The 15656-nt window shown below is 49.6% G+C and overlaps 4 protein-coding genes across 4 annotated transcripts; 1 reads left to right on the forward strand and 3 right to left on the reverse strand.

Annotated features, from left to right (window-relative positions):
- Nucleotides 1-117: 117 nt before the first annotated feature.
- AFUA_7G00900 (uncharacterized protein) lies at nucleotides 118-3521 on the reverse strand (the record flags this gene model as incomplete). Its single annotated transcript, XM_741747.1, has 2 exons — nucleotides 118-335; nucleotides 3428-3521. The coding sequence occupies 2 exons, from the start codon at nucleotides 3519-3521 to the stop codon at nucleotides 118-120; spliced, it is 312 nt and encodes a 103-aa protein (XP_746840.1).
- A 3977-nt stretch (nucleotides 3522-7498) lies between these two features.
- optH (OPT family oligopeptide transporter) lies at nucleotides 7499-10000 on the reverse strand (the record flags this gene model as incomplete). Its single annotated transcript, XM_741746.2, has 3 exons — nucleotides 7499-9558; nucleotides 9611-9778; nucleotides 9826-10000. The coding sequence occupies 3 exons, from the start codon at nucleotides 9998-10000 to the stop codon at nucleotides 7628-7630; spliced, it is 2274 nt and encodes a 757-aa protein (XP_746839.1). The 3' UTR covers nucleotides 7499-7627.
- A 1086-nt stretch (nucleotides 10001-11086) lies between these two features.
- AFUA_7G00920 (uncharacterized protein) lies at nucleotides 11087-14187 on the forward strand. Its single transcript, XM_077805143.1, has 5 exons — nucleotides 11087-12177; nucleotides 12243-12635; nucleotides 12691-12776; nucleotides 12831-13039; nucleotides 13098-14187. Exons 2-5 carry the CDS (start codon nucleotides 12584-12586, stop codon nucleotides 13873-13875), a joined length of 1125 nt encoding a protein of 374 aa, XP_077661272.1. The 5' UTR covers nucleotides 11087-12177; nucleotides 12243-12583; the 3' UTR covers nucleotides 13876-14187.
- Nucleotides 14188-14235: 48 nt separating this feature from the next.
- AFUA_7G00930 (uncharacterized protein) lies at nucleotides 14236-15538 on the reverse strand (the record flags this gene model as incomplete). The annotated part of the gene is made up of 5 exons (XM_741744.1): nucleotides 14236-14630; nucleotides 14682-14746; nucleotides 14793-15154; nucleotides 15228-15295; nucleotides 15343-15538. The coding sequence occupies 5 exons, from the start codon at nucleotides 15536-15538 to the stop codon at nucleotides 14236-14238; spliced, it is 1086 nt and encodes a 361-aa protein (XP_746837.1).
- Between the last annotated feature and the right edge of the window lie 118 nt (nucleotides 15539-15656).

A 15656-nucleotide genomic window follows, 5' to 3' on the forward strand; every position in this document is an offset into this window, starting at 1 on the left:
TATCTGACATCTAGACTATATAAGTCTGTGTTATCACCCACCAATACCTTTATGCCATATAACCGGAGATCTAAGGATACTAGAGTCCAGCTATCTACAGCAGAAGACCCAATCATCTTAAAGCGTTACCATCCCACAATGAAGCTTTCTACGATTCTCAGTGCGCCTCTCCTCTCCGCTGCTGTCCTTGCAGGACCCGTGGCAGAGGTCCCAGCCAACACCACAGATCCTAATCCCGATGGACTTCCAAATCTGGTTGCTCTTTTCTTCACGATCCTGGGAGCACCAGCTTGTGCAGTAAGCCATCCCCATCCGATCTCCATGACCGAGGATGACTAATGGCTGTCCACCAGATTGGATGCCTTAATCACGAAATTGCAAATACTCCAACCTGTACTGGCATCTTGAATATTGCGTGCTTTTGCGATCCAGCCACACACTTTGTGACCAGGGTGTTCATGTGCGCTGCCACTGATGCCTGCAGTGCAGCAGATGTTACTAGACTGACAGCAGCCTTTCAACTTGGCTGCAGCTTGGTCGGTACTCCCATTGGAGGTGGTGATAGTAGAACTCCACCTGTAATTCCAGCTGAGAATTTGTGAGGCCGGTCACCAGCAAGACATTGTGTGTTTCAAGGATGCTTTAAATTATCATGTCTTAGGAATTTCAGCATCCATGGCTCTTTCTGCATCCAGTGTCCATATGACCAGTTGACTAGTTATTATGAAGTTTACAACAAGTATATCACTTGAGCTTCCATTATCCAGAGTGCATTCTGTAATAAAAGTATAAGCAAGTATGAGAGAACATTGACTATCTGCAAGATATCTAACCCCACTGCAGTTTCAAAGATAATGCTTAATGGTGATCAATCATCCTCTTCATGGATTGAGTCTAGCCCTGCACGTCATAATACTTCATATTGCTTGGGTTTAAGATCGGTTAGTAGGCATCTAAGATCATAGGTAGAGAGCTGCATCGAATCAAATTTGTACACTTGTCGGGTTGAAGCAAGGGTATTCTCCATATAGAGCAAAGTAAACTACGTAAACTTGACAACACTAAAAGATTCAGCTAGAAAGGTGTCAGGACAACTGCCTCTACTAAGTATAAACTATAGTGCGGTAGATGTTCAACGTATATTGCCTACCCAGACTCATCAGCCATTCCCATCACCACTGTAACAGCTTTGCCAAACCTACTGTATCCTGCCAGAGAATAGATATGTGTCACTCCAGCAGGATCGTGATGGAGATGCCAAACTTGGTTGATAATACTAGGCATAAAGGAAACAGACGAGATGTCGGCGCATGGATCTCACCTTGAATAGCGAACTGTTGAGTCTACGTCAGGCAAGAGGGTATGGTAAATAGATGAATTACTATTACCTTGGGCCAGCGATGTTGAATCACTGACTGCCCGCCGTACAACCCAAGAATAACAAAATTGCCACTAGAGCAGAGATACCAAGCATTTCCTATCCGAATCCCCGGCCAAACCTCAAGCCACACACTTGACATAAGCTATATGCCTCGCAACAACTGCAATATTATAACTCTGATTAGATCTGAGGTTGAGCTCAAACCTATGATGAATCGTGCCAGCAACAAATAGCCACTGAATGTCCCTCTTCCAGGAAGGCTAACTCTAGGCCGTACATGCACCGGCAACACAATTGGGTGTTGCTCCAGCACACTGGATAAGTGATAGAACGTCAGACGTTGGAGTTTGACCCCGAAGGTATTATTGTCTATACTTACCACAGTACCACAGCCTCCACAATTATTAGGATCCGTCAAAAGATCAGTGCAGGTGTCAGCGCAGCAAGCGAGGGTTCCATCAGTGCACTGTAGAGATGTGAGATATGTTTTGTCATAAGGATGTATAATCACTTACACAGTTCGTGCCGCAGGGCGGAAGATTTGTACCAGGACACACACAATCTCCATCAGTGCAAGTCGAGCCACCAAGGCACTAGGTAAGGCAAGGGATGAGAATCAAGTATCTATCCTAGGGATGTCGTGAAGGATTCCTTACCGCATTCCCACATACTCCACAGTCAGTTATTGTTGTTAGAGGGGTACAGACTCCAGCGCAGCATCCCTCATCGGTATTGCACTGTCCAAGGTTTAGGATTATAAGTTTTGGTAATGGTGTAGTCCTGATGCGGATGACTTACAACAGTGGTACAGTCACCGCAGGCAGCTGGAGTGTCAACAGCGGTACAGACACCAAGACAGCACTCTTCATTCACACCGCACTAGAGGAAGTCAGCCATTATACCTTGGCTGGGGGTTTGTGGTCAACCCACAGCATTGCCACAGGCTCCGCAATCAGTAGTCGTATCGCCAGGAGTGCATATTCCACCACAGCATTCATCATTAGGTCCAGCGCACTTTAAAAAGACATCAATCAGCCTTCTACTAGCAGGAATATCATTGAAGGCAGAAATGACTTACGGCATTGCCACATGCCCCACAGCTCTCAGCAGTGCTTGAAATGCTGGTGCATTGTCCACTGCAGCAGGCGAGGTCTTGGATAGGGCACTATATAGGTAACATTAGATCTCAAAAATGTACCATAAAGGACTTAATCAACATACACAAACACCATTGCAAGGTGGTAGACCAGTGGCTATACAACGGCAGTTACCATTAACACATGTTGCACCTACAGGACACTGCCATGAGTGAACAGATTAGTTCTGAGCCCATACTTAGAGATGGCTTGACATACAGCTCTACCACATGCTCCGCAATTAGTGGCTGTGTTTAATGCAGTGCAGGCGCCATTGCAACAACCTTGACCAGCAGGACACTAATAAGAGATTAATAGATAGTTCATACCAATATAGAATCCAAGGAAACTCACAGTAGTCCCACATGCGCCACAGTGAGTTGTTGTGGTCAAGGTAGTGCAGACACCATTGCAGCAGGACTGCCCGGCCGCACACTATTATCCAGGTCAATAAGCACCCAACAAGCTCTGCCAGGCCGGGAACGTTTAATTCAACAAGCAATAACTTACACAGAGGTTGCCACAGGTTGGTTGGTTATTATTAGCAAGGCAGACACAGTTACCACCACTGCAGATGGCGCCAGTTGGACACTATGAGTGACCAAGTTCAGATTAGTATAAGACGTTCCTGGAATCATAACAGTTGCTCTACTCACAACTCGACCACAAGCTCCGCAATTTGCTGGGTCGACATATAGAAGCCGGCAGACTCCGTTGCAGCAGGTGAGACCACCAGCGCACTTGATATATGTGATGAGCCTTTTGACCATTTCACCAGTAAGATTGGAAGGGCAGTTACCGGCGGGTTGCATGCTGCCTGAGCATATACTATGCTAATCAGGCTTGCTAAGGGGTCCCTCAAATCAGAACTGCAGGAGGTAGTCACCAGGGGAGGCTACTCCAAACTTACCACAGAAGATGACGATAAATGTGAATGCCTTCGCCATGGTGCGAGATGATTGTTTCTCGATGGTGAGCATTAGTTTAATCTGGGGATTGACCATTATTTTATATCTGAATGTCAGTAGAATCGTACAGCTGAGAACGTTCATTCTCTACAGGCTCGACAGAGCCTTGCACAGTCCCATCGAGAACATATTTCTGAGTCTGTCATACACCCGTTCAGACCACGCTACGAGTGTCTGCGCAACCTCTTCAGCTTCCAGGAGATGATAAGAGAGGCTTCACCTGTAACAATTAGATAACTATTCTGCGCATAGTCAGATAAAGTACTGCCGATCTCCAGATATCAATGATACAAATTCGAGAGGCGGGATTCATTATTTCGACGCCCCTGGGGAATACTGTACTACCCCCTTCGGAAAGGCTGTTTGATCAGGCCGCTTCCAGTAGACACCAATCTTATGAAAATGTCAAAGTTTTCTTGTGCGGTTTTACCAAAATGGCTGGTAAAAAGGTTTGTATCCGCGTAGACCCATCTGTCTGCAGCACATCGTCGGTCATTTGACAAGAGACCTGTGTTACCTACACATCCGTCAAAGCTCCCAAGGCATCATATGACAGCTGAATGATGATATGATCGTGCCTTTGGCTCCGAGTACTTGTCTCTAAGCAGTTGACGGGGTCCTGACGCCCCTGAGCCAAACAATTGCACTAGACGGCGGTAAAACAACATGATCAGGGCCATATGGATTAGCACATTCTCTGATGTGCCTTCTAATAAAGATACCATTGATTGTCTACACGAAACAATGCCGATGTACTCCAGCTGTGAGGTTTATTGGGACATTGTCTGAATGCAAACTTGATACCCAAAACAATTCACAGCCGTTGACGCTCCAACTAAGCTATCTTAGTATATGTGTTGTTGCCTAATATAAGAGCTGACTGCATGTCATCACACTTGCAGAGGTATAGAAGCTGTACGAGACTAGTCGCACATATTCAGCTCAAGTTACTCTCTTAGGTATTAATCACCATTTGAGAAGGTTGATTCTCAATGCCAATCATTCCTGGTTTCACTGATTATGGTGTTGCACGAAAGAATCTTCGAGTAACTTGCATGCGTGCAAACCACAGCATGGCTACACTGACCACCGAGGACATGTGCTTTACGTTAGCCTAAAACCTACCGAGATCCAGATCACTCTTACTACGGCGGCACTGATTTCGAGTTATCCTTACTCTTCGTTCCATGTGTCTTGCTTTCCTAATGACCACTGCCCTCCTGCTCTTGCATCAAAAGGCTGGTTCGCTGGTTACAGTTACATATCACAGCGTCTTTGTCTAGCGGTGTACAGTCACATATTTAGGTGACAAGGCTCTAATCACCCTCAGTGTTACCAGGAGGCCCGGGTCGCACCCCTCGGATTATGGTGTGGCATAAACAACGTAAGTGTCGGACTAATCCCCAAGTTTGAGAAACCCGAGCTGGATGGAGGTTAATCTCCTGATGATAGAACCAGCATGGACATATGAAGAGGGTCTATTTCTCGCGATAACAGTCCACAATCACCTGCATGGTCGATGTTCTTAATACCTACCATGCTTGCCTAGCGATCTGCTGATCAAACTGAGTTCATAATGCAGAAGGTCCTTATCTGTTGCACATTTGTGCTTTGTGAGCATGAAATACGCCTTGTTATTTTTACCCTTCAGGGAATTGCAAGCTGACGACGCCTAGCGGGTCTGGTTGGTATTGCACACAGCCAGGACCCACTGGGCAATGTAGGTCTCCCCATATAGTCAGAGACCTTTTGATAGCATACTCACCCGACCTGCAGAATTCGAGCGGCCCGTCTGCTTTATATGCAGGGGCAGTGGGTGAACATGTCGGCTACGGCGGGACGGCTGAAAGGAATAAAGAGATTATTGTATGGTGTATTCTGCCCACCAAGCCATCTACTGAAGATTCAAACAGTGCCCTATTCACTCGATCCTCATTGGCGGGGTTTGCATTTGCGTACCTTCAGGCCGACCAATATGCGGGACAACATGTGTACGTCCATCCCCAGAGAGACACGGGTTCCTATAACTAAAGGGAAAGCGCTTTCAAGTGCTCAACTGGTATGGAATGTTGCAACGGTGTCTGCACTTCATTGAATACAAATGCCAACTGCGGGGCATGCGGAAATATGGTAGGTCTCTTGATGACACAATCATACTAGATTTCGCATAATTCTGATTCGAGACACTTGTAGTGTCCCTCTGGTTCGAGCTGCATCAATCGCATGTGTCAATGTGCCAGTGGACAGCCAATGTGCAGTGGAGCTTGTGTATGTTCCAGCCACTGATATCTTAACAGGATAAGTCTGATTTGATTCCACATTCAGTGCACTACTGGCCAGACATGCTGTGGGGGGATATGTACAGATTTAAATGGAGACGAAAATAACTGTGGGCAGTGTGGAAGAGTGGTACGCCATCTTGAGACTATCATGGCAGTTATTAAAACCCTGGAGGCTGATTATGGCAAAGTGTCCACCAGGCACCAACTGTGCCCAGGGCAACTGCATATGTGCAACTCCTTGTGACGGAAGCTGTGTAGGTTGAGACCTCTCCTATGATGTCTAAAACTGGAGCCTCTGATCCTGACAGTTGAAAAGTGCAGTACTGGCCAAGGCTGCTGTGACGGGGCCTGCACTAATTTAGACACAGTCGATAATTGTGGCACCTGCGGCCATGCCGTAAGTATCATCCATCCCAGACTGTGGAACTGAACGTTGGCCTGACTCAATTCAATAGTGCTTGGATGGCCAAGGGTGCTGTGATCAGCTCTGTAGACCTCTTACTGGAAGTGATAACTGTGGACAATGTGGAAATATAGTGAGTTGAACGGTACCAAATCCTGTTTGTCTTGGATATGTCTAACATAATCTCCGTTTTCTCAAAGTGCCCCAGTGGCTCAGAATGTACAGGAAATGCATGCCTCTGTACCAGCAGTGGATTGGCTCCTTGCAATGGACAATGCGTGAGTGTCTTTTGACGTCAGGCATCAAGACTTGAAATAGAGCTGAGAGGCCCTGTAGTGCCCACTAGGTGCTCAATGCGTCGGCAACACCTGTGTCTGCGCTGAAAATGGCCATACACCCTGCAATGGGCAATGTGTATGTACTACGAGTATCTGTGGTCTCCGAGTGTCCAACTGACCCTGAATCTCGACGCAGTGCCAGACCGGTCAACTTTGCTGCGGTGGAATCTGCAAGGACATACTCGGTGATAGGAGCAACTGTGGGAATTGCGGGCTTGAGGTAAGGATTCTTATCTTACTGGCATTTCCGATTCCTGGAAAAGCTAATTATTTGATCTACAGTGCCCGACAGGTGCAAACTGCGTCGATGGTGTCTGTCTCTGCGATATTTCAGGCACGCCCCCTTGTAATGGAGCATGTGTAAGTTGATAAAACATCAGCTGTTGGACAGGCTAGCGACTAATTCGATTGTCCTAGTGTCCGGCTGGCTTGCTGGGCTGCTGCAGTAACACATGTACTGACCTTCAAAGTGATGGACAGAATTGCGGACGGTGCGGCAATACTGTAAGACCCCTCATTGTCTGATGCTATGCTCTTTGTCAAGTTGGCTAATCCTGCCTCTTAGTGTCTTGGTCCTGAGGTCTGTGTTGGAGGGGTTTGCACCGTTCCTCCTCCGGTTATAACCGCGAAGTGAAGGCTTTGGTGTCAGAAAAGCCGCTCATAGTCTTGCTTAATGAGTTTACGGCGCAAATTGTCAGACATCCAGTTGTCAATCATGCGCCCAAGGACAGCAGGGCTGCTGTACTGGTCATATATTCTTGCCCTTGGTTGTATTGAACCCAGTAGCGAGTATGCATGGCTGTACAGGTCCACTACTCTCCAAGCTTTGTAACCGAGTAATGGATGTCATAGCAGCGTCGAATTGTCTTGTACCATAAATGGAAGCTTGAACCATAGCGTATTCATAAGTCCATTCTGTTGGTCAGACTTTGGCAATATCAAATAATCAATACAGTCTCATATACGCCTTGCAGCAAGTGAATACCGTATAATAAAGGTCAAATGACATTCAGTAACCGGTCAATTATGAATACGGGTATCCTTCTATGTGAATATGACGTTACAACGGTTTCGCCTCTCGTTAGTAGATATCGACCTGTACAGAAGCACGGAATACAACTAGATGCAATGATCAGGATTCCCAGCCGGATTCCCCCACCACGTCGGAAACGGGTGTTCTTTCCCACTGGCCCCAAAGACCGCAAACGATAGAATGAAAATCACAATCTGCGACCCCCCGTCCAACGCGGCCCCAATGAGGTAGTTATACTCGTTGTAGATGCGCGGCAGCCGACGCCGAAGCCACACCTGCGAGAACACGCCCACCGCAACGGACGACCAAATCCACGACGTGATGCCGTAATACGTCTGCCCGGCGTATGAAGCAATTATCGCCGTATTGAGCGGCCAGGACCGCATCCGCGGAAAGACCCTGTTAAGCCCCCAGTGCACAACCGGCAAGGCCAGACCAATGACCAGACCTAGGGGCACAATGAGATACCGGCCATTCACGCCGTAGACGTCCCGCGCTAGGGCCCAGGTGATCGCCTGCGAGTTGAGACTCTGCACGGTGGACCCGCTCCAGACGCTGTTGCCCGCTGGGTCGAGGAGGATCTCGCGCTGGTTGGTGACGATGGTAGTCATGACGGCGTAGTTGAGACCAGCCCCGAGCAAAGTGCCGTATATCTGGGTGGCGAACATAATGCGGTGCGGGACCTTGGTGTACTGGCCTACCTTGAGCCAGTTGGCGAGATTGACGGAAAGCAGAATGACCTGGTGGGACCAGCTGGCGAAGTAGAGGTTGGCGAGGGGTCGGCCGGGGTGGACTGCGCCGGCGACCATTTTCGAGAGCTGGTTGGTTGCAACGCCAGTGCCGTACAGCCCATAGAGGATGCAGGAGAAGGGGGCGATGAAGGCGCCGAGAAGGAGGGAGACGATGTAGCCCCATGCGGGGAGGGTTGTTTCGCCCTTGATGTTTACGATGAGACCGGCGAAGAAGGCGAGAACGAAGAGGGCAAGGTACCACCACATGGGAACTTCCTTGTATTTGAGCATGGCCTGAAAGTGTGGATCCGGTTGGGTTCGGCTGCGCGCCTGCTTCCAGGCAGTGTACATGTCCTTGCCGTAGAAGATGAGGACATGGGTGATTAGGGCGCCGATGGCGAGGTTTTGTGTGAGGTAGCCCCAGACAGTGCTAGAGGTCAGGTACGGGATGCCGACTTCCTTCAGTTTGTTGTAGTCGACTGTGCCTCTATCGGAGAGGATGGAAGTGGTGGAGAATTGTTTGCCGTTGCTGGTGAACAAAGACGTTGACATGAATGGGAATGACTTTGCGCTCCATGTGTTGCGGTAGTAGAGGCCCAACATCGCTGGATAAAATATCACATAGCCGATCCAGCTGTTCAGCTGCTGTTTCAATGGCAATGACAGATAGCTGCTCTGAATATACTGCCAATCAAAGCCGAAGTTCAACAGACCGAGGCCTTCATTAGATGACGACCCCCCAAACACTCTTGAAAAGATCTTCCGGGTATGCTGGGGCGCGCCCATTGAAGCCAGGCAGAAGATCGAGAAGCCGCCGAACCAGGTTATTATATACGCAGGGAAGATCTCCCAAACAGCAGCCAGTCCTAGAGCACAGCCAAACTTGATCAGGCGGCCCCTGTTGGCACGCTGGTCAAAATGGAGAGTCTGGTACAGCACCACCTGTGGGAGCGTGGACCAGTACACCATTTCAGCTGGGTAGACAATCAGCGGCCGGAGAACTCCCGCAAGCACAAAGCCACAGAGTGAGATGGAGAATGTTCCCAGCACTGCAGTTGTCGCCGACACGCTGATATTGTAGAACAGGCGCTCGACGGCGTAGACCTCTACTCCGGAAAGCCCATTGTTACCCGATGATGCGATAAGAGACGCAACGACATGCTCTTTAATGCCGAAGGGTTGTCCGAAATTCAGAAATTCAAGTGTGCGTCGCAGCCATTTCCAACGAAATCTATCTGGGCGCGGAGTAAACAGAGCCCACGCCAGGCCAACCACATACACCAGAACTAGAACAGATGTTACAATCGGTGGACGGAGCCTGCTGGGAAATCGACCTACGTTGTATGAAGATTGCCGACACTTGCATCTGCGTGGGCTTGAAGGTATAGAGCATCGTGATCACACTCGAAAGCGCAGTGAACGCAGAGCCCAGCACGATCGATCGGAATGTCAATGCAGGATCACCGTCATCTCGTACAGAGACAATGAACCTGGAGACATCGGTGCCTGCTGAGATTAGACAATTGCTGGCAGCGCGGTAGATGGAGGCTCACCCTTTCGAATGACGGGATGTCCCTTGACATATTCAGCATGATCCGGTTGAGAGCCTGGTGATTCCGGGCTCTCAGTTTCTTGAGCAACATCCTTTGCCTCTTTCTCAACTCCAATCTTATACGGCTCTGCTGCGTCTATACCTTGGTCGACCGCCGAGCGGTTCTTGTCATCCATCGTATTAAGACTCAGGTATGTCGAGACAATGTCAGATGAGATTTGGACGAACCATTCGTACGAGCAGAAGAGGACTGAGACAGATGATCACTTATAACGGCCACGTTACATCCAGGGGCAACCGATGAGGGGTTGGTGCATACAATCCTAGAATCTCGCCATTGGGACTAATGCAGCCACGATTTCTTCTTGACAAATAAGCTCTACAAGTTATCACCTTAAGCTGCATGGTGCATCGGAGCGTTCCGTCTCGAGCTTATCGAGAGAATGAATCAACCCTATCATTGATGGATCCACATTTCACCACTCCAGCTAATATCGCATCACTTTTCCACGCGCGAGGGACCTGCTTTATTTTACCTAGCTCCTATTTTATCAGCCTATAGGCGTCTCCTTGAGTTATCTTGGCCTAATAGTCAAGTCAGACCACCTTCTGCACGGAGTACCGTCCGATGCTCGGCGTAAGTAATTGGGATAGCCAGTGATATGAGGAACAGACCGACGTCCCCTGTAGAGAAGGATGCATAGATTTATAGTATACAATCAGGCTGTCTCTGTAGGCGCCGCTTCGAAGGACCAAGAAGACTGATATCCCTGAGACCTACATTTGAAAGCAGCCTGCCTGAGAAGTCACTGGGCAAACCCTAGCACTTGCATTCCCTTCCTTCATTTCCGTATACATCGGAACGTTCCCACAATAATGTATTGAGCTAGTGGGCTTGTCCTCGAGCGTTGAGGGAACAAGCCATGTATGGGGCGGTTAAACACTTCTCAGTCCAATAGAGTCCTGAATGCTAAGTATCAAGTTCCGGCCGGCTTGGGTTTTAGCATCGCATCAACTGTCTGGGCAGGTCTGTTGGGTTTCAACGTGAATGGAGAGAGGGTATAGACAAAGTTATATTCATTGCCATACTAATTCGAACCTATTCCTGTATAGCGTAGGTATCTTCTGTATAAGGCTATTCACCTATAAAGTATTGCTCATACTCCTCTCTCAAGGACAACACATTGACCACATCTGTCTTATATGTAAACCTCCAAGATAAAATGCAAGCAGGTTATTAGAAAATATTCTCGGAGAAGTAATAATCCTGAAAGAGCTTCGGTATCTTTAGGTTAACAACTTCATAGTATAGACTCCAATGTAAGCTGCATAACGTACGCAGCCACATACATCATGCATTATGATTACCAAATACTTGTATAGAAATAAGATGTCTGATATAATAATGTGTTTCCACATCACTGCTGCAAGCCCTATCTGCAATGGAGTCTCTGGCCCATTAAGCATAGAATTAGCACGTAGATTGATTACTAGCTTTAGGGATGACACAGACTATACGACGATCTGCTATGGTCTCCAAGGGGACAATACCATGTATGACTTATCAGTTGTAGTGTAGAAGTCCATCATAATTCCCAGATCCATTGGCGATACTGACAGTCTGAAGCGTTAAGCGATATCGGCGGCTGGTCCACGGATTGATGCCGAAAGCACTCTTGGCTTCGAGAACACCCAAAATATTGCCCCGGTAGAGAGATATATATAGTGAGAATTAAGCTGGTAGACAGCAAATCGATCATCTAGACAAGTAGACGACCATGAACCAAAGCATGGACATATCCCTCTGTAAACTTGGAGCAACGGTCAACACGCCTGAAATGAACCAAGCAAACTCGTGTTGTTCGCTTACTAAGGCCGTAAACTGAGAAGTGTGACAAAAAGAGTGCGAATTCAATGTGGGCCAAAAATCTCTTTAATCCAGGAATGCAATGTCTCACTTGGCAATGTTTACCAAGACTATGGACATGCCGGGCCAGTCACCGAGTCCTGAGATTGGACATGTCACTGACACTCAACCAATGCGCCAGGAGCGCTAGAACCCGCTTACTCAAGGAGTGCAGCATCTACGTTATATGTCAGTTGAGTGTCAATGTCGAACGTGCAGGATCGAGATCTGCCGCCAGTCCCTTAGGCCAGGGCTGTGATCTCGATTCGAGGACGATTGTGCCTAGAAGAAACGAAATTACGGGAATCCGCCATGGAGACACCAGGAAGAATTTTCACAATAAACTTTCGAAAAGAGGCTCAATTGGATTCCATCAGCCAATCAGGCTCTCGGCTTATGCGTCATCAATGCGTCGAGGTGGGGAGATTGCGGACAGGAAGCAGACATGTGAGATGATAGTGATATGCATGACCCAAATCGCCGCTTGACCTGGTAAGGCTAATAGTATGCAGGGATCGGAGCTACTGCTGCTACAATAAAGAGGGTTATCTGAACCTATCGCTCTGGTTCCTGGCGTTTGCAAAGGCCGAGGGACAGCCGATTGCTCCCCGGTTCTGTAGTCTCATGGCTTATCCGTATATCTGGGCAGGCCCCGCCTGGTGGCGTCGGGTTCCTGAGGAAGCATCTCGCAAGTCTGCTAGGGCCGTTCTTGTCATTTTTGCAAGAGGAAATGGATGGCGAAGGAAAAGGTGGCTGACGCGGCAGTTCCGTCTTGAAAATCTCTGTTATCCTCTATGTGCACATAGGCTGCTACTTCTTGCGCAGGCATCATCCCTGCGAAAGGGCAATCACCATGATTCTAACTTCGGAGGAATGGGTGTGGTTGGCTGTGGTCCTGCTCATCAGTCCGTTAATCCTCCTGTAACTCACGGAGTACACGATCTAACAGACACCAAACAGCCACACTACGCTATGTGTCTCGCATCCTACAGGTTGGTGTGCCGCGCAACCTTCAGATGGAGGATATCATCATGGGGGTGGTCGTAGTACGTTCCGACTGTGCAACTCACCGGAGTCATGGTGGATGCTAACTGCCTTAGATATTCTACATATTGCTTACCGTATTCCTGGTCGAAGTCGACAAGCACGGCACCAACGGAATCCCCCCGAGTGCGTTTGACACGCTCGATAAAGCTGCAATCCCAGACCGCATCAAAGGTAGTAAGATGGTAGTAGCGGTCGAGCAGTTCTGGCTTGCGGTCGTCTGGGGATGCAAATGCTGTCTGCTGCTCCTATACTCCACCATGACGTGAGCATAGCGTCCCAACCCTCTGAACGCCTCGACTCGTCTAACACCCTGTCCGCAGGTCCGGCCTCAGGCAACACCGCATCGTCAAGGTCATCGGCGGAATCTGCGCCTTCAGCTTCCTCCTCATCGAGATCCTCTTCTTCGCCGTCTGGTGCCGCCCCTTCTCAGCATACTGGTCCGTCCCACCCAAGAGCGCCCAATGCTCCGTCTACACCAACCACGTCATCATCACCCTCGTCTTCAACGTCGCCACCGACGTGCTGATCATGGCCATCCCCCTCCCGCTGCTCATCCGCGCCAAACTCTCCCTCTCGAAGAAACTCACCCTCTGCGCCGTCTTCTCCCTCGGCGCCTTCGTCATCCTCTGCTCCATCCTGTCCAAGTACTACTCCATCTCCCAGCCCTACGGCATCAAATGGCTGCAGTGGTACGTCCGCGAGGCCGCCACGGCAGTCATAGTCTCCAACATCCCGCAGACATGGACGCTCTTCCGCCGCCTCTTCAACTGGAAGTCCTTCCTGCAACACTCGTCCTACAATCGCAGTCAGAACAAGTATACCAGTCGGCTGGATAGCTCGACGGTCCATCTCTCGCGGCTCAGGGGCAACAAGTCGGGAGTTCGCTCGACCGTCGACCGCTCCGAATCCGGAGAGCATATCGCCCGTGAACAGCCTTTGGAGATCTGGGCGCATCGCCAGTTCCATGTCACGAATGAGGTACACGAGGAGCGGCGGAGCGGTAGTTTGAGTCAGAGTAGTGGTTCGCTGGAGTTCGACACCGCTACCACGGTTGCTGAGGATGGGCCGGTGAAGACGACGGTGACAGCCGCGCGGTGATGCCTCCAGCTTCGGCTCAATGCCGGTGCTCGGCATGTCCGTGACATATATTGTACAATAGACCAATCATAGACTAATTCTGGGGTCCCGGTGAGGTGTGCACATCGCCATTGAGCGTCCTTGCTGGAGATGTCTCCCTTGGTGCTGCCTATGTCGCAGAGGTATCATATAGAAGCATTCTCTGCGCTCAAAAATCTCGAACGAAACGGGCAGCACGTCCACGGTCGACTTGACGACAGGAGAATCGATGCCCGTCTTGAATACGAGACGCTCCAACCGAGGAATAGCATGCCCACAGGCGCGTCACAAATATGTTTTTTGAGAAAACCTTATATATACAAAGATAATTATATGCAAATATTACTGCCTCCACTCCCGATTCAATACCGGACCCGTACTCCCCACATCCGACCGCCCATCTACATCCTGCCGGATACTCGTATGCACCGTGATCCCCTGCAGCTCCACATCCGAGCTATTCTGGCTCGGCGTAGTCGCCACATGAAACGTCTTCGATGCCGCCGACGCCAGTGTCCCATTCGGATCATCGATCGGCTGGAACCCGTCATTGTTTGTCCTGGACGCGGGAAAGGGAAGTTTGGACCCGGCCGAAGGCTGCGAGTAGCCTTTCGAGACACCGCTTTTGACTTTGCCGAGGAAGCCTTGCACGAGGGGTTTGAGGAGTGGGAGGCAGCCGCAGATGATGGCGACGTCGAGTTCGAGGGAGGTCCAGATGGATTCTTTGGCGCTGGAGGCTGGGGAGGGTCAGTGGGGATTGCCAGGAAATGGAACGGGGAGAAACGTACACGCAAGATCGGTGACGACGAAGTGGCGGAATTCGATCAGGCGCATGAGACTGAAGATGCAGACCCTGGATGGTCAGTGACGCTCGGCAAATCCTAGCAGGAGAGACGTACAATCCACCGAGAGAAAATACTACGGTCAAGGCCATCTTCTGCCGAAGGGTGATCTGCAGCCCCCAGACAATAGGAATCGGTAGACACAGGATGAAGACGTCCTCGACCAAGGCAATCGATCCCATGGCCTGGAAGAACTGCACCTGTCCCTTCATGCAGTGTCCATTCAACGACTTGTCATAGTAGTATTGTACCGGCGTGCATTGGAACGTGTTGACCAGGACGGCGGTAAGGGCCCAGACGGCGATGAAGGCGATCAGACAGTTGGAGATGATGGCATATAGCCGGACAGACCCTAGGAGACGCTTAAGGAAGACGATGATGGAGATCTTGACAAAGGCCATGGACGGAGCCCAAAATTTCTGTATCATCCATGATCCCTTCGCGAGTCAGCTTCTGGTCTCTGGTCTCCCCGGTGGGTCAGGAGGGACATACAAATTGAATGCGATACCGCTCATCATGCGGCAGGCTTTTCAGGGGTACACCGACACCGTTGAAGGCAGCTACAACGATCAGTTGTGATTCCGGGCTGTCGGCCAGACGCACTCACTCTCGACGACAAACGCGGTAGCGCAGTAGGAAATGATCAACCCAATGCCCATCAGTAAGTCTTCGAGGAAGAACCCCGCAGCTGTCAGGCGTCGGGAGTACAGACGCAACAGATACGTGATGGTAGCCACACCGGCCCCAACGATCGGCACGATCGTGAGGACATTTTTCCAGTAGGTATTCTGCTTGTACGCCATTATGGCGATGGAGAGAACCGAGATGTGAGGAAACGAAATAGGGAGTAATCAGGCCATGATTTTAATTTTGTTCAGAAGGTTACATCGCTACTTCTCCTCCCTTTCAACTCGGATGAAG

Source organism: Aspergillus fumigatus, chromosome 7 (genome assembly GCF_000002655.1).
Source record: "Aspergillus fumigatus Af293 chromosome 7, whole genome shotgun sequence".
NCBI lineage: Eukaryota > Fungi > Ascomycota > Eurotiomycetes > Eurotiales > Aspergillaceae > Aspergillus > Aspergillus fumigatus.